At 40.0% G+C, this 26,526-nt stretch overlaps 1 protein-coding gene across 1 annotated transcript in view; it reads left to right on the top strand.

The window, feature by feature from the left end:
* Nucleotides 1-5,120: 5,120 nt before the first annotated feature.
* The window catches only part of LOC126198608 (protein unc-13 homolog B), a 450,615-nt gene continuing 429,209 nt past the window's right edge, over nucleotides 5,121-26,526 (top strand). Inside the window, exons 1-2 of the mRNA XM_049935061.1 lie at nucleotides 5,121-5,237; nucleotides 18,509-18,728. Of these exons, the coding sequence (XP_049791018.1) occupies nucleotides 5,166-5,237; nucleotides 18,509-18,728 (292 nt within the window). The 5' untranslated portion in view covers nucleotides 5,121-5,165. The remainder of the gene's footprint in view (nucleotides 5,238-18,508; nucleotides 18,729-26,526) is intronic.

Genomic DNA, 26,526 nt, shown 5'->3' with positions numbered 1-26,526 from the left:
ATATTGTGGTACCGGAAAACATGTAAAAAGAGTTACTGACCAAGTATTTTGTTGGACTGTGAATAAAAATACAAATTGAATCTTGAAACACACTTTGCATTCACTGACTATGAAAAAGCATCTAATAGTCAAAAAAATCCTTCCTGTGTGGGATTTTATGAGCAAATGATTATATTCTCTCCACCTTGTGGATGCCATAGGAGGCTTATAGCATGGCACAAAAATAATGTTGAAAATAGGAAACCTACTACCTGAAGATATTTGCATCAATCAAGGAGTAGGTCATGGTTGTAATTTAGGCAGTATTCTTTTCAGTATATATGTAGGTAATTTAGTTAGAGAATATAAGTTGAGAATGAGGCCAGGAACTGAAATAAATTAAAGAATGCCCCTAATGACAGTATTTTTTTGGTAATCAACCTGTTGTTCAATAAAATTAGGATGATTTTCAGAGCTTTGTAATATCCTCAAAAAACCTGTTTGAGATATTACATGGAAGTCCCCACACAGTGGCCAGAATATGGCTTGTGTAGGCCAAACAAAAATAACTCTTAGATGATAGAGTAATTGTACAAGTGTGAATGTTACCTAACATACAACATTAATCATGATTTTGCATAAGTAGCTGGCATATGTGAAACAATATGAAGGAATCTAGGAAAATAAGGAACGTGGTGGCTGTATCACATTCACTGTATGCAGAGATTTAGATGAGGAATACCAGATTTCATAGTAAGATACATCATCGGAAATGAGATTTCTGAGATCTCTAAAAGGCTGCATGGAACTAGATGTATTTAAAGGTGATGATGCATGGGAGAACTGAAAATTTTTAAAATGAAAGAAAATAAAGGAAAATATCTCATGAACATGAACAGAATATAAGAATGAAGAATACTAATTGAAGTTTTATGACGTAGATTGAATGGCAGAAGAAATGTTAGAAGACAAACTAGATGTTGGTATCAACTTGCTTTGTGGCTAGAACAGTCATGTGTATTAGTCTCTGGAAGAAGTATTGGAATCCTTAATCACTAACTACTGAGACCCAAAGAGAAGACAGACCCTTATTTTAAAGCTTCTGGTACTTGAAAATACTTCTTTCAGTGAGAGGAAAACGCTGACAGGAAATAGAAATTGTGAAGGATGATGTGCAAGTGAAAGAGGTAAGGAGAAGTTACCCAACATCAACAACAAGAGTCAGTAGCTAGAGGGCAGAAACTTTCTAACAGCTGATATAGGAAACCCAACGACCTGCAGGCAGTCAACACATCCAAGTTTCAAGCAGAAATGCTGAATGAAATCATGGGATTTTAATAATATATAAACAGGAATATTTTTTTTATATTTGCTTCGTGTGTGTGTGTGTGTGTGTGTGTGTGTGTGTGTGTGTGTGTGTCTGTGTGTGTGTGGGTGGGTGGTTAGGATGGGGGAGAAGCTATTTTCAATACTTGTAAGCATGGAAAGGGAGGTTCAAATGAGTTGAGTGTGGAACAAATATCTTGGTATATGATATTTAATCTTGTGTTACATTGTAATCAGATGATGGAAGTTTGCAGTGGGTATCATTTTCCTGTAACCAGTTATGTTACAGAAAATTCATTCATAGTTATTTGGCTGTATAATTGAGTACACAATTTACAAGTCAGCTGGTGGATTGTATACATGCTGAGTTAGTCTGTTTTAAGAGAAAGGGTTGCCAGTCTCATGAGTTCTTTCATTTTCTGAAGTTATTCAGTCACAAGTGTGTTTAGCTACACTCCATTTGCAGGGGCCACATTTAGTGAGTTGTGAATAATAGAGCACCAAAGTATAAACCAGGCACATTATTTCCCTTGTTACTGCCTGTTATTTGGTGATGCAAATAATTACTCACTTTGTGCCATGAAGACTATGACTTACATAAATTATACTCTGAAATGATACTAACTTCATAAAAAAGCAGATAAGAATTTCTAAAAGAGTGCAGATACAAGTCATTTCTAAATCAACTATGTGTATTGGACATTTCCATGTGATTCATAAAATAATTCAGTCAGCCAGTATCATCTGATGAGAAAGTTTGTTTCACCAATTGTACCAATAGTTTCTGGTTATTTGATTCTAAAAAATATTGGTGGATTAAAAGCCGTTTATCACAGTATATTGTTTTTAATTTATTACTTCTTTAATTCCATGATCTCAATTGATTGTAGGAGACAGATGTACCCATTGTTTGTAGTTGCTGTGTCAATTTGTATATCAGTTGTCTCCATATATTTACATTCACTCATTCAATAAGTGACATGTGAGAGGTGTCACATCTCTTACACATTTGATTAAATTTTGTATCTTTGTTTTAGAAGATCATGTAACTGTTTTTGACATTCAGATGGCTGTATGTTGCCACTGAACCGGAATCATCTTGGATATGATTGAGGAAAGTGTTAAAGACCCTTATGACCCAACTCTGTTGCTTTCCTCAAGTCCACAAGCCTGACAGTTTTTGATCTGGCAAATAATGTTACCTATGCAATTGAACTTTTAGAAATGATATTGTTGCCTGTAACGAAGCCATGAGAAAAGGAAAAAAGTATGAATATCTGGTCGGATCTAAAAAATTTCAGTGTTGTTCAGGTACTCACCTAGGACTTAAAGTACAGTTGGGGAGTACAAGTAAACATAAGCACATAACTACAAGTTTTATCAGTAGCATCTACAGCCAGATGTGACATTTAAATTTATAGTAAATCACAATGTATGGAAATATGAAGTGAGAAAAGGGAATTAGTTTATTTGTGAATAAGTCATATCTCTGAGAAATCACAGATTTTATGGAACTGAGATTGGTTGTAGAGTGATTGTATAACCTACCCATAAATGTTGCTTGAGAGTGTTGGAAATATACCAGACTCTACCAAGAGCAATCATAAAGCCTTTACAGAGTAGAATAGACATCTTACATACAAGTCTTGCAGAAATGGTAAAGAGTCTAAGATAGTAGGTGCCTGAAGAACCAGTTTCCAGTTAAGAATGTAAGGAACTATGACAGTTTTCCATGTGTTGCCCACATAAGTATTACAAACAAGAGATCTAATTTATAACAGGATGTCATTTCTCCCATCTAGGGAAATGACAGCAAAGAAATACTTCTGTGATACAGCACAGTACAAGCTACCCTCATCTTGTCTTTTCAGTTATTTTCAGAAATTAGCTCTAGATACCGAAGATAAATTTAAAAAAAAATCTGCCCTCTTCATAAAAAGAAACAAATTTTTTTTTTCAGCCATCATGTGGAAAAGGGTGTAAGAAATAGTTTAGAGATTGGAAAATGGGCATTGGAGCAGGCAGCATTAGTCACAACAACAGACTTGAATATTTATGCTGTGAGGAGGGATGTATGAAGAGATAAGGCAATTGATAGTACTCACAATCAAGCCAATGACATATGGACTGTGAAATGATAGGAAAGAAAAAGAGTTGGCAGAGGGAAGCAAAAGGTCACAGAGCAAAGAAATAACTTAAGATCTTCATCAGTTAAAAATAAAGTACAGTCCTATTACCATAACTAAAAGCTCATCAGAGAAGGAGAAGGGAAGAGATGAAAAATGCATTCAGTTGGTACAAATTGAAGTGATGGGACTCTGTGTGTGTTGGAGCCAAAATTTTCAAATAAAGAATTATTATAAGTTCTCAATTTCAGGCATGAATAATGCAACATGTAATCCATGTTCAGCATGTGGGTTACACTAGTACTGCTCATATTCCATATGTGTTATGTTAGGTTCTTATTAAGTTACTGGCATAGAAAATTATATTAGTTTATACTGGTACTGAGAGGTATTTTTTATTTAATAAAAGACTAGTGCATTATGTGTTGTAAGGTGATACACAGCATTGCACTATCCACACAGTGCACTCTAAATACAGGTGGAATTTACCGCTAAAGAGATATGTGAGTAGAAATTAATGTAAATCATGTAGTGTGGATGTAGATGTAGATTTTCCCTTTGTATATGTCAGTAATAGAGTAAGAGTAGTAGCTTATCCTGTAATGAAGTCATAAAGAGAGTAGATATGAATGACATTGGAATCCCTTAATAAGTCTTTGTCGTTGAGTATTTTTGTGTTCAGTGCTCAATACTTAACTCTCAACACTATTTTGACTATTCTGTTGTTGCCTTTTTTTCACCTTTAGAAGTTTTGTGCAGCAGACTTTGCAGTCAGGGCAGCCACAGTCTGAGTGCATAATTTTGAAAAGATAAGACTGCTTTAGCTATAAGTGCTTTGTTTATAGGCAGACTGGCTTTGCCACATTTTAGTTGTATACTTGACAACTTGATACATCAACTGTTAGCACACAGTCCAGTGCGCATCTGTTGGTAAATGATGGACCGTGAGCTGCTTAATTTTGCATAATCCCATAGATGATCATATATGGTCTGTTTTGATCAGTATTTCGGTATGTGTGGACCCCATTACACTGTTCATGGTATCATGGGAACATCCCATTTTATATTATGCTATTTTGTGTTTGATATCCACTACTTAGCAAAAAATTCCTGACTTTGAATACTGGATCATCCCATTCTCTTTTCTCGATCAGAACATGACTCGATTTTATTGCACATGATGATGCAGCTAAAATGCTGCAAAACTGGTCATGCCTATCAAACCAACATACCTTTTCAAAACTTTTGTGTCCCACAACATAAAATTATTAAAAAAAGCTTCTAATTCACAGTGCAATTTTTTTTATTTCCAGTTTCAGTGTTGTTTGTATTTGGCATTTGTCCATACAGTTACCTTCATTCTTTTTTGAGGTCTCTTTTCCTCTCTGTGTATATAATTTGATTTATTTATTTCTGTGGGTGGTGGTTAATTACTTGTTGATAAGACTAGAAACAGAAAACAGGAAAGTTCTTGAACTTTTAATATTCACAGTTGTTTTTCTGTATTTCATTTTTGCAAAGGCAACTGGTGCTCTTGACATATATAATGTTCAGAAACAATAAAAACTGATGTTAATGCATATTTAATTATTGTCATATCATACAGTGAGTATCTGAAACATTGTATTTTTAACTAATGCTTAGTAAAGTAATGATTTGCAGCAGATAATAATTGAGCATTATTGTGGATTGTATTTTCACATTTTTTACATAATGACACTCGGTTTCTAGACAATGGCAGCAACCAAGCGTAATGCAGGGCTGACATCTGCAGTTCCCAGAGCCACTCTTAATGATGAAGAATTGGTAAGTTCATACAAGATTATCATCGTTAAAATGTTTCTATTGCAAAATTGAATAAAAGCTTGGAACAAAACATTAAAACAGTCCATTTTAAACATGGAGAAACTAATTAGTGGAATATGGTTGGACAGTCTTTGTTCAGATAGGAATTAAGATGTAGCATTTATGTGCGAAGGCTGTTCAAAAAGTAAGGTGACTTTTCAAATGGCTTGGGCAACATACATTCGATTATCAAGCAATTTTTTTTTTTTTTTTTTTTTTTTTTTTTTTTTTACACACACATGTCCCGAACATATGTTCACAGATTCAAGTGTGTATTTGTTTTTGACAGATGGAAAGGTTAGATGTGTTTTAGTGTACTCAGTGATTTTCAGTTATTATAAAAATGGAGCAAAGAATTTGCAGCAAATTATGTGTGAAAAATGTAATCAAGTGCTCTAAAACATTTGAAATGTTGACAGTGGCATATGGTTAGTCTGCTCTAAGTAAAAAATATGTTTACAAGTGGTACAAGCTCTTCCAAGATAGCCGAGAAGATGCCAGTGATGAACCTCGCTCTGGACGACCCAGCACATCAACAACAGATGATAACATTTAAACTGTGAATTACCGTAAGAGAAGTTGCTGAGGATGTTGGCTTATTGGTTGACTCATGTCATGCAATTTTTTCAGATGTTTTGGGCACGAGATATGTGTCAGCTAAGTTTGTGCCAAAACTTCTCATTTTGGATCAGAAGAACCATCACATGAGCATCGCTCAAGAGCTCTTGAATGACATCAATGAGGATCCTGATTTGCTGAAAATTGTCATAACTGGTGATGAAACATGGTTTTATGGTTATGATCTCAAACCAAAGCCCAGTCGTCCAAAAGGAAGCATCCTGGAGAGCCAAACCTGAAAAAAAAAAAAAAACACACCAAGTTTGATCAAATTTCAAATCTTTGCTGTCTTTATTTTTTCAATTAACGTGGCGTAGTGCATCATGAATTTTTGCCTCAAGGTCATAAGGTCAGTGAGGAGTATTACCTTTCTGTTATGCACTGTTTGTGAGAAGTATTACACAAAAATCATCTGGAATTGTGGAAAAACAGTTCATAGCTTTTGCATCACGACAATACCTCTGCTAATTTGTCGTTTCTTACGAGAGATATATTTGACAAAAACAACACAACAATCATGCCTCAGCCACCATACTCACCGGATTTCGCCCCCTGTTACTTTTTCCTGTTCCCAAACTGAAGAGACCTATGAAAGGATGAAGATTTTAAATGACTGGGGGAAATAAAAACTGCATCACTGGAAGTACTCAAGGCTGTACCAAAAAGTGCTTACGAAAAGTGCTTCGAGGATCACAAGAAGCATTGGAACAAGTGTATTGTGTCTGAGGGAGATTACTTTGAAGGGAACAACATGAATATTGATGAATAAATAAATATTTTTTCATAAAAATATAAAGCCACCTTACTTTTTGAACACACTTTGTGCTTTGTAACATGCTGCCTTTATGTTAGCATACATACTACTTCTCAAAAGTTGTCTTTTGAACTTTTATTTGGTCTCATAATGGAAACATATGTAACCTGGAGATGCTTGTTTCCACTGATACTGTACCCAATGCATTCGTTACTATTGTAAGCAGAAAGTTGTTAATGGATACATGTTACTTAATTTCTTCTCTAAGACCAATTACAAGTAGCATGTACTCAGTTGAGACAGTAAGGAATGGGTGGGCAGTACAGAGAAATTTCTGCAACCATTGTTTAATGTGCTTGTTCAGGGACTCAGTTCATCTCTGTTGTTAGTCAGATAAATTTATCACTTTCTTTGTTAATGTAGTAATAACAGACTGCATGTAAGGTCATAATCTTAGAATTTAACATATTATCATTGAATTTGTAACTGCAGGATCAAAAAAGTTTTGGCAAATACCTTTGCTATTTGTTCCATGTGATCCATTGTTATCTTATGAAAAGAGTATTGATTTTATTATTATATTGTCATGTAGAAGAAGATGTAATTAGATGAATGATGAACACTAACTTCACTTAATGAAGATTTATTCAGCACTTGCACATACAAGAGTGCGGAGCGAACTGCTTCCGGGCAGAACACATACAGTATATATACTGTTACAGAACATTCCAATACAATGATTCTTGACATTTGTGGATACTTCTAGAATGTACTCGAACCAAATGTAGAAATTAAAATTTTACAGTTCAAGTGACTTTTGAACTCATGACCCCCCATGCAACAGTCTAGTATCATAACCACTACACCACAGGGAATGTGCTACTCAGCTTCTTCTGCAACATTGCTCCCACCTTAAGAGATCAGCGTGTCAGTGTTATGTCATCCTAGTGTGGGAATGAGTCATTGGTCCTGCATACTCTGACTCCCAATGACTGATGTTTGCACTGGCAGTGATCTTCTTAAAACTTCCTTTGCTGCTATACTCTTCATCACCTTTCTGCTTGTTGCCTGTCACTGGAGCTTTGAGTTTACCCTGGGTTGCAGAATCCTTATAAGGCTTCATGTGAAGGATGTGGACTGTAGCTCAGACCTTTTGTTGTTTTGTGTTGGGGATGAAATCTTCAACTTCATAAGTAACATCAGTCAACTGTTTTATAACCTTATAAGGTCCAAAGTAGCACCTGAGGAGCTTCTCAGAGAGACCATCCTTCCGAACAGGAGTGAAGAGCCAGACAAGGTCACCAGTCTGGTAGACAACAGGGCACTGGCTCGCGTCATACGTTCGGCGACCGTTTTCTTGAGCCTGCAGCATGCAGAGTCAAGCTAACTGCCAAGCTTCCTCTGCTCTGTTCAACGCCTGGCTAATGTAGTCGTCGTCCACGTCATCAGGATGTAACGGAAACACAGTGTCCATTGTCTTAGTCACCTCACACCCATGCACCAGGAAAAATGGTGTAAATCCTGTGGTGTCTTGTTTGGTGGTGTTGTAGGCAAATGTCACAGAATGTAGCACCTCATCCCAGTTGCTCTGCTCAATATTGATGAACATTGATAGCATGTCAGCCAAGGTCTTACTAAGGTGTTCAGTACACCTGTTAGTTTGCGGATGGTAGGCAGTCATCGTGTGATGAGTAATGTTGCACTGACGGCTTATCTCTGTCACAAGATTTGATTGAAAAACTTTCTTTCGATCCGTAGTTAACAACCTTGGAGCACCATGTTTTAATACAATGTCTTCCACGATGAATTTGGCTACCTCGAATGCTTTGACTGTTTTCGTGGTTTTTGGAATGGCATAGCATGTCAGATAATCAGTGCAAACAATAATCCATCTATTGCCATTAGCAGATGTTGGAAATCGTCCAAGGAGGTCAATCTCAACATGCTGGAAAGGCATTTCAGCTGGTGCAAGTGGTATGAGTCGGCCAGGTGGTTTTCGAGGAACTGCCTTTCTCCTCTGGTATTCTCGACAGTGTGACACACAGTGACGGACACTCCTAAATAAACCTGGCCAGAAAAATCTCTTGCGGATCCAATCGTATGTCTTGATAAATCCTAAATGTCTGGCCTCAGGTGTGTCATGGAATTTCTGTAGAATATCTAAGTGCATCACTGATAGACACCTCTTTCCAAAAGAGTCAAAATTTTTCTTGCAAAATAATAAATTAACTACCTTAAATTTTCCTTTCACATCCTTTGACCGATTTAAGGCAAGCATAATTTGAGATATCTTGGTGTCCTTCTTCTGCTCAGCAGAGAGATCCTGGAGTGAAGTGAGACAGTCACTATCTTCATCAACGTCTTGATGGTCTTGCACAGCATTTCTAGAAAGACAGTCGGTATCTTGGTGTTTTCTTCCACTTTTGTACACAATAGCAATGTCATACACTTGAAGACATAGTGCCCACCTGGCGAGTCATCCTGTTGGATCCATAAGACCTGCCAACCAACAAAGTGAATGAAGTGCATTTTCAACTTCTCGCGGCATAATGAATAATCCATTAAATTTCGGGCATGCAATATGAAATACAAAATTGCACCTCACGCATTGCACAATGGTTCACTAGTGTTGTTCTTATCACAGAGAAAACTTTTGCAGTGTTCCTTCACACCATTACAGTATGAACATCCATCAATCCCCACTTTAAATCTGTTTTAACAAACAATTAGAAGTTGCAAACTCCTCAAAATTTCTACGCTTTTAGATTCAGGAAATCATGAAATGGGACACACTCATGAACTGTGTCAGCAAGAAGCTAAGCAGAAAATACTATGGCATAAAAATACTTACTATGTGTAGAAGAAAAAAAAACATCAAAAATGCATGTTATCTGCTGCAATATCGGATAATTTTTTGGGGCAACTTTTCAGTAAGAAAAAGCTATTTCATATAGCACAAAAAGGATCATAAAGGCAGCTGGATTAGCAGTACCCAGAAGCTCTTCCAAACCCCGATTTAAAGCACTCCAGAAACTACCATTGCCATGCTTGTACATTTTGACATGGTTACTTACCTAAAGGACATTTCAAAGGCGAATAACAACTTAATATGTACAAATCTAGAAGTCTGTACATATGACACCAAGCAGAAATTGGATCTTCACATTGAGTATGCAGATACCACCCTTAGATAGAATGAACCACTGCAGACTGGGGAAAAAACTTTGCAATAAACTTCCTCCGCCACATCAGGATAGTAAAAGAAATGCAAAAGTTAAAAATGATTCTAAATTAACAATTTGTAAGTGCTGGCAGGTCGACAGACACACAAACAAACACAAACATACACACAGAATTCAAGCTTTCGCAACAAACTGTTGCCTCATCAGGAAAGGGAAGGAGAGGGAAAGACGAAAGGATGTGGGTTTTAAGGGAGAGGGTAAGGAGTCATTCCAATCCCGGGAGCGGAATGACTTACCTTAGGGGGAAAAAAGGATGGGTATACACTCGCACACACACACACATCCATCCACACATATACAGACACAAGCAGACATATTTAAAGACAAAGAGTTTGGGCAAAGATGTCAGTCGAGGCAGAAGTGCAGAGGCAAAGATGTTGAATGACAGGTGAGGTATGAGTGGCGGCAACTTGAAATTAGCGGAGATTGAGGCCTGGTGGATAACGGGAAGAGAGGATATATTGAAGAGCAAGTTCCCATCTCCGGAGTTCGGATAGGTTGGTGTTAGTGGGAAGTATCCAGATAACCCGGACAGTGCAACACTGTGCCAAGATGTGCTGGCTGTGCACCAAGGCATGTTTAGCCACAGGGTGATCCTCATTACCAACAAACACTGTCTGCCTGTGTCCATTCATGCGAATGGACAGTTTGTTGCTGGTCATTCCCACATAGAATGCGTCACAGTGTAGGCAGGTCAGTTGGTAGATCACGTGGGTGCTTTCACACGTGGCTCTGCCTTTGATCGTGTACACCTTCCGGGTTACAGGACTGGAGTAGGTGGTGGTGGGAGGGTGCATGGGACAGGTTTTACACCGGGGGCGGTTACAAGGGTAGGAGCCGGAGGGTAGGGAAGGTGGTTTGGGGATTTCATAGGGATGAACTAACAGGTTACGAAGGTTAGGTGGACGGCGGGAAGACACTCTTGGTGGAGTGGGGAGGATTTCATGAAGGATGGATCTCATTTGAGGGCAGGATTTGAGGAAGTTGTATCCCTGCTGGAGAGCCACATTCAGAATCTGATCCAGTCCCGGAAAGTATCCTGTCACAAGTGGGGCATTTTTGTGGTTCTTCTGTGGGAGGTTCTGGGTTTGAGAGGATGAGGAAGTGGCTCTGGTTATTTGCTTCTGTACCAGGTCGGGAGGGTAGTTGCGGGATGCGAAAGCTGTTGTCAGGTTGTTGGTTTAATGCTTCAGGGATTCCGGACTGGAGCAGATTCGTTTGCCACGAAGACCTAGGCTGTAGGGAAGGGACCGTTTGATGTGGAATGGGTGGCAGCTGTCGTAATGGAGGTACTGTTCCTTGTTGGTGGGTTTGATGTGGACAGACGTGTGAAGCTGGCCATTGGACAGGTGGAGGTCAACATCAATGAAAGTGGCATGGGATTTGGAGTAGGACCAGGTGAATCTGATGGAACCAAAGGAGTTGAGGTTGGAGAGGAAATTCTGGAGTTCTTCTTCACTGTGAGTCCAGATCATGAAGATGTCATCAATAAATCTGTACCAAACTTTGGGTTGGCATGCCTGGGTAACCAAGAAGGCTTCCTCTAAGCGACCCATGAATAGGTTGGTGTATGAAGGGGCCATCCTGGTACCCATGGCTGTTCCCTTTAATTGTTGGTATGTCTGGTCTTCAAAAGTGAAGAAGTTGTGGGTCAGGATGAAGCTGGCTAAGGTAATGAGGTAAGAGGTTTTAGGTAGGATGGCAGGTGATCGGCGTGAAAGGAAGTGCTCCATCGCAGCGAGGCCCTGGACGTGCGGGATATTTGTGTATAAGGAAGTGGCATCAATGGTTACAAGGATGGTTTCTGGAAGTAACGGATTGGGTAAGGATTCCAGGCATTCGAGAAAGTGGTTGGTGTCTTTGATGAAGGATGGGAGACTGCATGTAATGGGTTGAAGGTGTTGATCTATGTAGGCAGAGATACGTTCTGTGGGGGCTTGGTAACCAGCTACAATGGGGCGGCCGGGATGATTGGGTTTGTGAATTTTAGGAAGAAGGTAGAAGGTAGGGATGCGGGGTGTCGGTGGGGTCAGGAGGTTGATGGAGTCAGGTGAAAGGTTTTGTAGGGGGCCTAAGGTTCTGAGGATTCCTTGAAGCTCCGCCTGGACATCAGGAATGGGATTACCTTGGCTAACTTTGTATGTGGTATTGTCTGAAAGCTGACACAGTCCCTCAGCCACATACTCCCGACGATCAAGTACCACGGTCGTGGAACCCTTGTCCGCCGGAAGAATGACGATGGACCTGTCAGCCTTCAGATCACGGATAGCCTGGGCTTCAGCAGTGGTGATGTTGGGAGTAGGATTAAGGTTTTTTAAGAAGGATTGAGAGGCAAGGCTGGAAGTAAGAAATTCCTGGAAGGTTTGGAGAGGGTGATTTTGAGGAAGAGGAGGTGGGTCCCAGCTCCCCAAGACACTATCCAAATTGAACCCTGACTGGAACAGTTCCGTCCTCCGTCACAGCGGGACCCACCTCCTCTTCCTCAAAATCACCCTCTCCAAACCTTCCAGGAATTTCTTACTTCCAGCCTTGCATCTCAATCTTTCTAAAAAACCTTAATCCTACTCCCAACATCACCACTGCTGAAGCCCAGGCTATCCGTGATCTGAAGGCTGACCGGTCCATCGTCATTCTTCCGGCGGACAAGGGTTCCACGACCATGGTACTTGATCGTCGGGAGTATGTGGCTGAGGGACTGCGTCAGCTTTCAGACAACACCACATACAAAGTTTGCCAAGGTAATCCCATTCCTGATGTCCAGGCGGAGCTTCAAGGAATCCTCAGAACCTTAGGCCCCCTACAAAACCTTTCACCTGACTCCATCAACCTCCTGACCCCACCGACACCCCGCACCCCTACCTTCTACCTTCTTCCTAAAATTCACAAACCCAATCATCCCGGGCGCCCCATTGTAGCTGGTTACCAAGCCCCCACAGAACGTATCTCTGCCTACGTAGATCAACACCTTCAACCCATTACATGCAGTCTCCCATCCTTCATCAGAGACACCAACCACTTTCTCGAACACCTGGAATCCTTACCCAATCTGTTACCCCCCGAAACCATCCTTGTAACCATTGATGCCACTTCCTTATACACAAATATCCCGCACGTCCAGGGCCTCGCTGTGATGGAGCACATCCTTTCATGCAGATCACCTGCCACCCTACCTAAAACCTCTTTCCTCATTACCTTAGCCAGCTTCATCCTGACCCACAACTTCTTCACTTTTGAAGACCAGACATACCAACAATTAAAGGGAACAGCCATGGGTACCAGGATGGCCCCTTCGTACGCCAACCTATTCATGGGTCACTTAGAGGAAGCCTTCTTGGTTACCCAGGCATGCCAACCCAAAGTTTGGTACAGATTTATTGATGACATCTTCATGATCTGGACTCACAGTGAAGAAGAACTCCAGAATTTCCTCTCCAACCTCAACTCCTTTGGTTCCATCAGATTCACCTGGTCCTACTCCAAATCCCATGCCACTTTCATTGATGTTGACCTCCACCTGTCCAATGGCCAGCTTCACACGTCCGTCCACATCAACCCACCAACAAGGAACAGTACCTCCATTACGACAGCTGCCACCCTTCCACATCAAACGGTCCCTTCCCTACAGCCTAGGTCTTCGTGGCAACGAATCTGCTCCAGTACGGAATCCCTGAAGCATTACACCAACAACCTGACAACAGCTTTCACATCCCGCAACTACCCTCCCGACCTGGTACAGAAGGAAATAACCAGAGCCACTTCCTCATCCTCTCAAACTCAGAACCTCCCACAGAAGAACCACAAAAGTGCCCCACTTGTGACAGGATACTTTCTGGGACTGGATCATATTCTGAATGTGGCTCTCCAGCAGGGATACGACTTCCTCATATCCTGCCCTGAAATGAGATCCATCCTTCATGAAATCCTCCCCACTCCACCAAGAGTGTCTTTCCGCCGTCCACCTAACCTTCGTAACCTGTTAGTTCATCCCTATGAAATCCCCAAACCACCTTCCCTACCATCTGGCTCCTACCCTTGTAACTGCCCCCGGTGTAAAACCTGTCCCATGCACCCTCCCACCACCACCTACTCCAGTCCTGTAACCCGGAAGGTGTACAAGATCAAAGGCAGAGCCACGTGTGAAAGCACCCACGTGATCTACCGACTGACCTGCCTACACTGTGATGCATTCTATGTGGGAATGACCAGCAACAAACTGTCCATTCACATGAATGGACACAGGCAGACAGTGTTTGTTGGTAATGAGGATCACCCTGTGGCTAAACATGCCTTGGTGCACGGCCAGCACATCTTGGCACAGTGTTACACCGTCCGGGTTATCTGGATACTTCCCACTAACACCAACCTGTCCGAACTCCGGAGATGGGAACTTGCTCTTCAATATATCCTCTCTTCCCGTTATCCACCAAGCCTCAATCTCCGCTAATTTCAAGTTGCCGCCACTCATACCTCACCTGTCATTCAACATCTTTGCCTCTGCACTTCTGCCTCGACTGACATCTCTGCCCAAACTCTTTGTCTTTAAATATGTCTGCTTGTGTCTGTATATGTGTGGATGGATATGTGTGTGTGTGCGCGTGTATACCCATCCTTTTTTCCCCCTAAGCTAAGTCTTTCCGCTCCCTGGATTGGAATGACTCCTTACCCTCTCCCTTAAAATCCACATCCTTTCGTCTTTCCCTCTCCTTCCCCTCTTTCCTGATGAGGCAACAGTTTGTTGCGACAGCTTGAATTCTGTGTGTATGTTTGTGTTTGTTTGTGTGTCTGTCGACCAGCCAGCACTTTCATTTGGTAAGTCACATCATCATTGTCCTCCCCCATGAACCATGGACCTTGCCGTTGGTGGGGAGGCTTGCGTGCCTCAGCGATACAGATGGCCGTACCGTAGGTGCAACCACAACGGAGGGGTATGTGTTGAGAGGCCAGACAAACATGTGGTTCCTGAAGAGGGGCAACAGCCTTTTCAGTAGTTGCAGGGGCAACAGTCTGGATGATTGACTGATCTGGCCTTGTAACATTAACCAATACGGCCTTGCTGTGCTGGTACTGCGAACGGCTGAAAGCAAGGGGAAACTACAGCCGTAATTTTTCCCGAGGACATGCAGCTTTATTGTATGATTAAATGATGATGGCGTCCTCTTGGGTAAAATATTCCGGAGGTAAAATAGTCCCCCATTCGGATCTCCGTGCGGGGACTACTCACGAGGACGTCGTTATCAGGAGAAAGAAAACTGGCATTCTACGGATCAGAGCGTGGAATGTCAGATCCCTTAATCGGGCAGGTAGGTTAGAAAATTTAAAAAGGGAAATGGATAGGTTAAAGTTAGATATAGTGGGAATTAGTGAAGTTCGGTGGCAGGAGGAACAAGACTTTTGGTCAGGTGATTACAGGGTTATAAATACAAAATCAAATAGGGGTAATGCAGGAGTAGGTTTAATAATGAATAAAAAAATAGGAGTGCGGGTTAGCTACTACAAACAGCATAGTGAACGCATTATTGTGGCCAAGATAGACACAAAGCCCATGCCTACTACAGTAGTACAAGTTTATATGCCAACTAGCTCTGCAGATGATGAAGAAATTGATGAAATGTATGACGAGATAAAAGAAATTATTCAGGTAGTGAAGGGAGACGAAAATTTAATAGTCATGGGTGACTGGAATTCGTCAGTAGGAAAAGGGAGAGAAGGAAACATAGTAGGTGAATATGGATTGGGGGGAAGAAATGAAAGAGGAAGTCGCCTTGTAGAATTTTGCACAGAGCATAACTTAATCATAGCTAACACTTGGTTCAAGAATCATAAAAGAAGGTTGTATACCTGGAAGAATCCTGGAGATACTAATAGGTATCAGATAGATTATAAAATGGTAAGACAGAGATTTAGGAACCAGGTTTTAAATTGTAAGACATTTCCAGGGGCAGATGTGGATTCTGACCACAATCTATTGGTTATGAACTGCAGATTGAAACTGAAGAAACTGCAAAAAGGTGGGAATTTAAGGAGATGGGACCTGGATAAACTGAAAGAACCAGAGGTTGTAGAGAGTTTCAGGGAGAGCATAAGGGAACAATTGACAGGAATGGGGGAAAGAAATACAGTAGAAGAAGAATGGGTAGCTCTGAGGGATGAAGTAGTGAAACCAGCAGGCGATCAAGTAGGTAAAAAGACGAGGGCTAATAGAAATCCTTGGGTAACAGAAGAAATATTGAATTTAATTGATGAAAGGAGAAAATATAAAAATGCAGTAAATGAAGCAGGCAAAAGGGAATACAAACGTCTCAAAAATGAGATCGACAGAAAGTGCAAAATGGCTAAGCAGGGATGGCTAGAGGACAAATGTAAGGATGTAGAGGATTATCTCACTAGAGATAAGATAGATACTGCCTACAGGAACATTAAAGAGACCTTTGGAGAGAAGGAAACCACTTGTATGAATATCAAGAGCTCAGATGGCAACCCAGTTCTAAGCAAAGAAGGGAAGGCAGAAAGGTGGAAGGAGTATATAGAGGGTTTATACAAGGGCGATGTACTGGAGGACAATATTATGGAAATGGAAGAGGATGTAGATGAAGATGAAATGGGAGATAAGATGCTGCGTGAAGAGTTTGACAGAGCACTGAAAGACCTGAGTCGAAACAAGGCCCCGGGAGTAGACAACATTCCATTAGAACTACTGATGGCCTTGGGAGAGCCAGTCATGACAAAACTCTACCATCTGGTGAGCAAGATGTATGAGACAGGCGAAATACCCACAGACTTCAAGAAGAATATAATAATTCCAATCCCAAAGAAAGCAGGTGTTGACAGATGTGAAAATTACCGAACTATCAGTTTAATAAGTCACAGCTGCAAAATACTAACGCGTATTCTTTACAGACGAATGGAAAAACTGGTAGAAGCGGACCTCGGGGAAGATCAGTTTGGTTTCCGTAGAAATGTTGGAACACGTGAGGCAATACTAACCGTACGACTTATCTTAGAAGAAAGATTAAGAAAAGGCAAACCCACGTTTCTGGCATTTGTAGACTTAGAGAAAGCTTTTGACAACGTTAACTGGAATACTCTCTTTCAAATTCTGAAGGTGGCAGGGGTAAAATACAGGGAGAGAAAGGCTATTTACAATTTGTACAGAAACCAGATGGCAGTTATAAGTGTCGAGGGGCATGAAAGGGAAGCAGTGGTTGGGAAAGGAGTGAGACAGGGTTGTAGCCTCTCCCCGATGTTATTCAATCTGTATATTGAGCAAGCAGTAAAGGAATCAAAAGAAAAATTCGGAGTAGGTATTAAAATTCATGGAGAAGAAGTAAAAACTTTGAGGTTCGCCGATGACATTGTAATTCTGTCAGAGACAGCAAAGGACTTGGAAGAGCAGTTGACAGTGTCTTGAAAGAAGGATATAAGATGAACATCAACAAAAGCAAAATGAGGATAATGGAATGTAGTCAAATTAAATCGGGTGATGCTGAGGGGATTAGATTAGGAAATGAGACACTTAAAGTAGTAAAGGAGTTTTGCTATTTAGGGAGTAAAATAACTGGTGATGGTCGAAGTAGAGAGGATATAAAATGTAGACTGGCAATGGCAAGGAAATTGTTTCTGAAGAAGAGAAATTTGTTAACATCGAGTATAGATTTAAGTGTCAGGAAGTCGTTTCTGAAAGTATTTGTATGGAGTGTAGCCATGTATGGAAGTGAAACATGGACAATAACCAGTTTGGACAAGAAGAGAATAGAAGCTTTTGAAATGTGGTGCTACAGAAGAATGCTGAAGATAAGGTGGGTAGATCACGTAACTAATGAGGAGGTATTGAATAGGATTGGGGAGAAGAGAAGTTTGTGTCACAACTTGACTAGAAGAATGGATCGGTTGGTAGGACATGTTTTGAGGTATCAAGGGATCACAAATTTAGCATTGGAGGGCAGCATGGAGGGTAAAAATCGTAGAGGGAGACCAAGAGATCAATACACTAAGCAAATTCAGAAGGATGTAGGTTGTAGTAGGTACTGGGAGATGAAGAAGCTTGCACAGGATAGAGTAGCATGGAGAGCTGCATCAAACCAGTCTCAGGACTGAAGACCACAACAACAACAACAACAACAACAACAACAACATCATTGTTTTTAGATATATTTTTCCTATGTGGAATGTTTCCCTCTATTTTAACAATTTGTAAGATGGATATCATTGTAAGTGAATATATGTTGGCATAAATTTAAATTATTGTCCTTTTTCTTTCAGTATATTCCTTTTGATATCTGTTGTATGATATGTTACATTATATTACTGTTCTAATGTAGTATATTGCACTGTATATTGTACTCTATTACATCTTTGAGTTAATTACATTGTAATATGCCATGTATTTAAAACTGTATACCAATGTACAAAACAGTCATATCCCATATCAGTGATTTGTTTGAATGGATGCTTGACAAAAAGAAATAAACAAGTACTTCTCTTTTGCATAAGAAATATGTTCTACTCATTTCAAACATAGCTGCAGTTCATTTGAATTCATATTGCATAAAGAGAAACAAATCTGTGTTTTAATATAAATGAAATATGAATAATAATATTCTGTTTCTCTTTTGTCACAGAAAATGCATGTATACAAGAAGACACTGCAAGCCCTCATCTACCCAATATCCAGCACAACACCCCACAACTTTGTTCTGTGGACAGCGACATCACCAACTTACTGCTACGAATGTGAGGGTCTGCTTTGGGGCATTGCAAGACAAGGGGTTCGCTGTACAGAATGTGGTGTGAAATGTCACGAGAAATGCAAGGACCTGCTGAATGCTGACTGCTTGCAAAGTTTGTATAAAATGAATGACTTTTAGTTAATTTAAGCTCAAATTACAACAGTGTAAAGTAGCTATGATATATTACTTACATGAAGAATAAGGGAAGGAAGCTTATTAACTTTTATGCGATTCAGTGAGCATCGTATTACATCTACATTTACATACGTGTGCCACAAGCCATCGTATGGTGTATGGTGAAGGGTAACTTGTACCACCACTAGTCATTCACTTCTCTGTTCCATTTGCAAATGGAGCAAAGGAAAGATGAACATGTATATGACTCCATGAGGCCTAATTTCTCTTGTCTTGTCTTAACAATCTTTACACAAAATATAAGTTGGATGCTGATAAATCATTCGGCAACCAGATGCAAATGCTCAGCCTTCAAATTTTCTCAATAGTGTTTCACAAAGAAAATGTCATAATCCCTACAGGGGGTCCCATTTTGAGTTCATGGATCATTAGTGTAGTACTTGCCTGTTGATTGAAACTAGCATTGACAATTCTAGCAGCACGCCTGTGAATTGCTTTGCTGTCTTCCTTTAATTTTAGCTGGTGAGGTCCGAAACATGTGAACAGTACCCAAGAATGGGTCGCAGTAGTGTCAGGATTGCCACAAGTTCTGGAAATCAGGGAATTCCAAACGTATCAGGGAAATACCAGGGAAATTTGAGAAAAAAAATGGAGAAATCTCATTTTTGTCTCAGTAGCATTAAATTGTTTGTTTACTGAGATGTCATGCTTTGTCGCTGGCAGCTGAGCATGTGCACTCCTTCTCTACTCTCTCATTCTACTGCTTCTCCCCTTCCACCCCTCCCCTCATCTTACAGTCAGTGCTGACACCAATACTTGCTGCTAGCCTAGCAGCTGCCGATGAGAGGCTGGGAGGCATGAGGAATGGTTTGTTTGGATCTGAGATTGCTAATGCTGCACCCGGAGACAACAGTCATGTGTGCGTGAATTGTGTCGGAGTGATTGTGTGTGCGCTGCACTCTCATTTTCTGACAAATGCAGTATCCAAAAATTTTGTTGTTGTCTTTTCTATGTGCCTGTCTGTGGCTCAGTGATCATCTCTATAGTGAGTTGCTGACTATCCTCGTTACTATTGATTCTCATAGTATATGCGCAAGTTATCTGTTGTGTGGGTGATCACTGCAGTCTCATTTCATCAATATGGTGTCTGTGAGACATGAGTATCTGACCACACGAATGGACTACCATGACAGGCCAAAACTGTAGGCCATTTCTGTGGGTATCTCTAATGGATCGGGCCTGCCGATCTCAAGCACATAGTTCCCACTAATGTGCAGGAGCTGCCTGTTAGATGTAGTGTTGTCAATCTGCTCACAGGCCAGGTCTGTGTGTCTGTGGCACAGTGTGGTGAATTTTCATGGTTGATCCATGAACCCAGGGCTGTGGTGCTCCTCAGCAGGCCAGAGGCCATGGGCAATGGATTTCAGGAATTGTGATTGTCTCACCACATTCTACAGTGCAGCATTTTATAGACATTTTATTTATTCTAGTACATTTTGGCACCCCAAAAGTAGTTAATGTATTAGAAAGTATGGACAATAAGAAGAAGACAATTGTGACGGTTGCCAGAAGTTTGTATGCAATGTACTCATGCATTTCTTGAAAGAAAAATCACACAATACCCGTAAAGTAATAGACATAACCCCAGTGGGTAATAACCAACACTAATGAACATAGTAGAAGCAATATTTTACTGGTGGTCACCCATAGAGTTAGTTTACGTAACTCTTCCACACCTTATACATTTCTTTCAAGAGGCCTACGTTCTTCTCAGGTTATTTCTGAAAGCAGTGAAGGTATTTTAAATCTGTGTTGCGACTCCAACAAAATGTGTATTTTTGTCATCAAATGTGTTTCACTTTATTGAAATAAAATAACATCAGTGGTCTTAATGAAACATATTTACAATTTGGCCCACTTTCTCTATCTAAAAACAGTTCATTACAAAATATGTTGCTGTTAGTATTCAACATTTTTGCTCAGACATTTAGAAATAAAAACGGCCTTACATTTTTTGTCAACTTACATTTTTACTTACCCTTGAGATCTCAGAATTTGTCAGGGAAAAATGCCAAAACTTGTCTGGAAATCAGGGAAATATCAGGGAATATCACTTGGGGAAACTTGTGTCAACTCTGATGTTTTCTATGCATTCTCATTAATAGATGAGGTACACTTTTGTAGAATTCTCCCAATCAACCAAAGTTGACCAGTTGTATTCCCTACTACTGATCTTATTTGCTCATTTCATTTGATATTGCTCTGCAACGTTATGCTGAAATATTCAATCTACTTGACTGTGTCAAACACCACACCCTAATACCGTATTGGAACATTACAAACTTGTGTTTCCTACTCATCTGCATTAACAGATTTTTCTACATTTGGAACAAGATGCTTAATTTTACAATAAATAGCAGAGATTTTTTTCACAGACCTAAAAGCTGCTGGAGGTAATAGGCTACCAAGAAAAATGAGTACTGAATGTTGGTAAGCTGTAAATGATTTTAAAATACAAGGCCTTGTGAGTGACACAGTGCATTGAGACTTATCTGGGAGAGGAATATGAAGCATAAAGGCAGAGATCCAGATATTAAGAACTGGAGAAAGAAGAACTGTTGTTCATCAGTCATAAATATTAAGCATAAAATGTAGAACTCACACGTTGGATAAAGGAAACTCCGTTACATGCAAACGTATCGTAGACTTTCTAGATTGCCTGAATACTCAAGTTTCTATGTCCCTTGAAGAAGGATAGTGGCAAATTGAGGCTATTTCATTATCCTAGTGTTTGAGTCTCTGTCATCTCTCTTTGTTTCAAGTTCTGTCAGCTCCAAAGAGAACTCCTATGATTCTGGATCACTGAATATAGTTCTCATCATGTAGGAAGGCATCCCTATTTTCAGCTGTTCTGTGTATCCCACACCATTAACTGCTAGCAGGCAACAAGATTCAATCCCTCTTTGAGCAGCTAGCCATTAGTTACAAGCTAGACTATGAGGATCTCTCTCCCACATGCTGCGACAGTCAGTTTCATTCACAGAGCCACTGAATTAGTCACTCAGGTGTTGATGTTACTTTCTTGTAGCAGTATAGCTGCAAATATGCATCTGTAAACATTTTAGTGTTGTTTCCAAATGAATGTGTCAGATGACTGCAGTAAACATGAAGTTACTCACAAGCAACTTTAACTAAATTTTTTGCGTGTGGAGTGTCATCTTAGTTGTGCAACTGGATTTATGATTTCCTGTCAGGAAAGTCACAGTATATAGTAATCAACAAAAAATCATTGAGTAAAACAGAAGTGGTATCTGGCATTTGCAAGGAATTGTAGGCCATCAGCTGTTCCCCATCTAGTAAATGATTTAGAAGACAATCTGAGTAGCCCTCATCGACTGTATGCAGATGATGCTGTGATTTACCATCTTATAAAGACATCAGGAAAAGGAAGTAGAAAAGGTTTTGAGAGAACTCCAGATTACTGAAGTCATGTTAAAGAATGGTACAGCCAAGACTGTGACCAAAGACAAAACTAAGAGGTTCCAAGTTAAGATCAATGCCAGGAAACCATATCAGATGGGGAAATAAAATAAGAGAAATTAGACATCTCACAGAAAGATTAAAGTGTTTGTTTGAGATGAGTAGTATAGATATTAATGTTAGTGCCATTGAGAAACATCTGAATTCCCTAAAATTGAAAGCTGCAAGGCCCAGTAGAATCCCTGTCAGATTCTATACCAAATTTTCACCTGAGTTAGCCCCTCTTCTAATTATCTGCTGTAGAGTTTTCAAACAAAAAACCATGCCTAGTAGCCAGGAAGAAAGCACAAGTGAGAACCACCTAAGTGAAGGATAGTAGAAGTGATCCACAAAACTTCCGACTAATATCCTTGACATCCATTGATTGTAGAATCTTCAAACATGTTCTGAGCTCAAACACAATGACGTATCTCGAATAGAATAACCTCATCCATGCTAAGCGGCATGGATTTGAAAAATATCAATCATGTGAAATACAAATCACATCTTTCTCACATGACATTCTGAAAGCCATGGATCAGGGCAGCCAAGTAGACCTAGTATTTCTCAGTTTTGTAGGAGAATTTGATTCAATACCATATGTATGCTTATTGGCAAAAATACAATCATATGAGGTCTGAAACGAAATTTGTGATTGGATCGAGGATTTTCTGGTAGGGAAGATGCAGCATGTTATTTCGGATGGAGAGTTGTCGACAGATGTAGAAAAAAGTGGAAATAATTTCGAGGGTGTTCCTTGGAAGTGTGTTGTGGTCCCTGTTGTTCTTTTTGTATAATGACCTTACACTTTTCACAGACAGTAATCTATAATGGAGTACTGTCCGAAAAAACTGCACAGATATTCTGTCAGATCATGATAAGTTTTCAGAGTGGTGCAAAGATTGTCAGCTTCCTTTAAATGTTAAAAAATGCTTAAAAAATGAAAAACTATGTATCGTAGGACTACAGTATCACTCAGCTACAATTGGAACTGATCAGCTCAGAAATACCTGGATGTAACATTTTGTATGGGTATGAAATGATCTCATTGGCTTGGTAGTAGGTAAAGCAGGTGGCAGATTTCAATTTATTGGTGGAATATGAGGGAAATGCAGTCAGTCTACTTAGGAGATTACTTACTAATCACTGTGTGACCCATTAGAGAATATTGCTCAGGTTTGTAGAATTTGTACCAAATAGGACTAAATGGGATTTTGAAATTACACAGAGGAGGACAGCATGAGTGGTTACAGGTTTGTTTGATCTGTGGAAGAGTGTCACAGAGATTCTGTAGAAACTGAACTAGCAGGCTCTTGAAGGTAGACACAACTATCCCGAAAAAGATGGTGATGGTAGGAATATAAAACAACCCCCTACACATCCCACCTGTAATGATCATGAGGATAAGATTAAACTAATTATAGTGTGCATAGAGGCATTTAAACTGTCGTTCTTGCTGTGCTCCATACATGAATGGTATGGGAAAAGACTCTCATAAATGGTACAGTTGGAAGTACCCTCTGGCATGCACTTCACAGTGGTCTGCAGAGTATGGGTGTAGATATAGAAGTAGATCTCAGTTGTGTGTCATTGATATTATAGTCATAGGATTCTAAATTTCTTCATCATGTATAGTGCTCAGTTATAACTTCTGTACATTTAAAGCAAGTTGCCAATCTTTGCATCAGTTTAAAAATCTTATCACAATCTGACTTAATATTGTATAGCATTGTTTGGATAGAACTTCATTACAGATCATTGCATCATACGCCAGGTCATTAATATACAGCTTGAATGGCAAGATTCCCAATACACTTCCCTAGGGTATTCATGAAGTCTCTTCCACATCTGTTGATGATTGTTTGTCCAAGATAACATGCTGCATCCTCCCATCAAAGCAATTCTCAATGCAGTCAGACTTTTTTTTACATGTTGTATGATTATACTCTCAGTAATAAGTAATGATGCATTACCACCATTCAGAAGTCAAGAAATACTGCATAAACCAAATTACTTCATCCTGTAGATTTCAGTTAGATTATTACTTATTTATTTTTAAGTATCATGTACCATGGGTCATTTGCATGATAAATCATAATGATGTGAAATGTGTTATTTTACATTTGCACACCACAAAGTATGTTGCAAATATGGCTACATGCTGAATGTTTGTAAGTTTTTTTAAAGAAAATATGAAGGTGTGAGTTAGTTATTCTTGTCCACCACATTACAGCAGAAGAAAATATTCTAAGGGAAAGAAGGAGTGCTCAAGCAGAAACTTTTTCAGTTTGTTTTCAGCTTTTACTTTGCTACCTGTCAGACATTTTATATCACTGGGTAAGTGATCAGAAATTATAGTTACAGCCTAGCACAGTCCGCCCCGATAGCTGAGTGGTCAGCGCAACGGAATGCTGTGCCAGGGGGCCCAGGTTTGATTCCCGGCTGGGTCGGAGATTTTCTCTGCTCAGGGACTGGGTGTTGTGTTGTCACCATCACCATCACCATCATCATCATCATCATCATCATCTCATCCCCATCGACATGTGAGTTGCTGAAGTGACATCAACTCAAAAGACTTGCATGAGGCGACCAGTCTACCTGATGGGAGGCCTTAGCCACACAACATTTCAGTTCATTTCAGCATAGTGCGGTGGCCCGGTGTAATGTTAAGCTCTCTCTATACAGCTTAAATGTTTTCATGGACTTACTTGTTGAAGAATGCTGGTTCTGCTTTCTTGCAGCGCCGATGTCTTCTGCTAGCATCGGATGCTTCTCCGAAGATTTCACTGCTAGGAAGGGGAAATTTTCACTCTCTCATTCTCTCTCTCTCTTCTTATTTAAAAAATACGCTACTCTTGGAATATCATTGAATGCACCAGAACATATTTATTTCGACTTTGTACAAAAAAACAACTAAACTTTATGATGTAAGCCCACACATTACCGGACACCCAGAATCAGTTAATTACACATTTTTGAACACATTTAATACATAAGCTTTTATCATGGCCGACTATCCACATCCAGTCCACGTACCCTCAACAGCAGTTCAGCGTCTAATAAACAGTCACTATTTCGAGTCTCTCCGTTTGTTTTTTAACAATACAATGCTACATTACTCTTCGCTCATCCTTATGCCCTGCATTAAAATAATGCGTGTTCAAAACGGCTGGAACACGAGTGTCTCCAGACTTTCGTAAAATTCTGCGGGCACTACATATCTCTCCCCTTAGCTGGAACACTTGTTATTTTGCACACAACATATGTTTTAATAATTTTTTTTCTTAACACTTATCTTGTTACTTTGTACTACATAAAAACATTAGGTACAAAAACTATCTTCCATCTCCGTTATTTCATTAAGCTGTTGTTAATATCTTCCATAGACATAGTAGTATGATAAACTAATAGTACAACAAGTATTAGCTATTTCCAATAGATTTATCTACACTTGCTTCCAGGATTGAGCCAAAAGAAATCCCCCCCCCCCCCCACCTTTTATATATATATATATATATATATATATATATATATATATATATATATATATATATATATATATATATTAAAAAATAGAGGGAAACATTCCACGTGAGAAAAATATATGTAAAAACAAAGAGATGTGACTTACCGAACGAAAGCGCTGGCAGGTCGATAGACACACAAACAAACACAAACACACACACAAAATTCAAGCTTTCGCTACAAACTGTTGCCTCATCAGCAAAGAGGGGAAGGAGAGGGAAAGACGAAAGGATGTGGGTTTTAAGGGAGAGGGTAAGGAGTCATTCCAATCCCGGGAGCGGAAAGACTTACCTTAGGGGGAAAAAAGGACAGGTATACACTCGCACACACGCACATATCCATCCACACATATACACACACAAGCAGACATATTTAAAGACAAAGGGTTTGGGCAGAGATGTCAGTCGAGGCGGAAGTGAAGAGGCAAAGATGATGTTGAATGACAGGTGAGGTATGAGTGGCGGCAACTTGAAATTAGCGGAGATTGAGGCCTGGTGGGTGACGGGAAGAGAGGATGTATTGAAGAGCAAGTTCCCATCTCCGGAGTTCGGATAGGTTGGTGTTGGTGGGAAGTATCCAGATAACCCGGACGGTGTAACACTGTGTCAAGATGTGCTGGCCGTGCACCAAGGCATGTTTAGCCACAGGGTGATCCTCATTACCAACAAACACTGTCTGCCTGTGTCCATTCATGCGAATGGACAGTTTGTTGCTGGTCATTCCCACATAGA

Source organism: Schistocerca nitens, chromosome 8, assembly GCF_023898315.1.
Source record: "Schistocerca nitens isolate TAMUIC-IGC-003100 chromosome 8, iqSchNite1.1, whole genome shotgun sequence".
NCBI lineage: Eukaryota > Metazoa > Arthropoda > Insecta > Orthoptera > Acrididae > Schistocerca > Schistocerca nitens.
The sequence above is the reverse complement of the archived record's forward strand: the minus strand, read 5'-3'. Positions and strand labels throughout refer to the sequence as shown.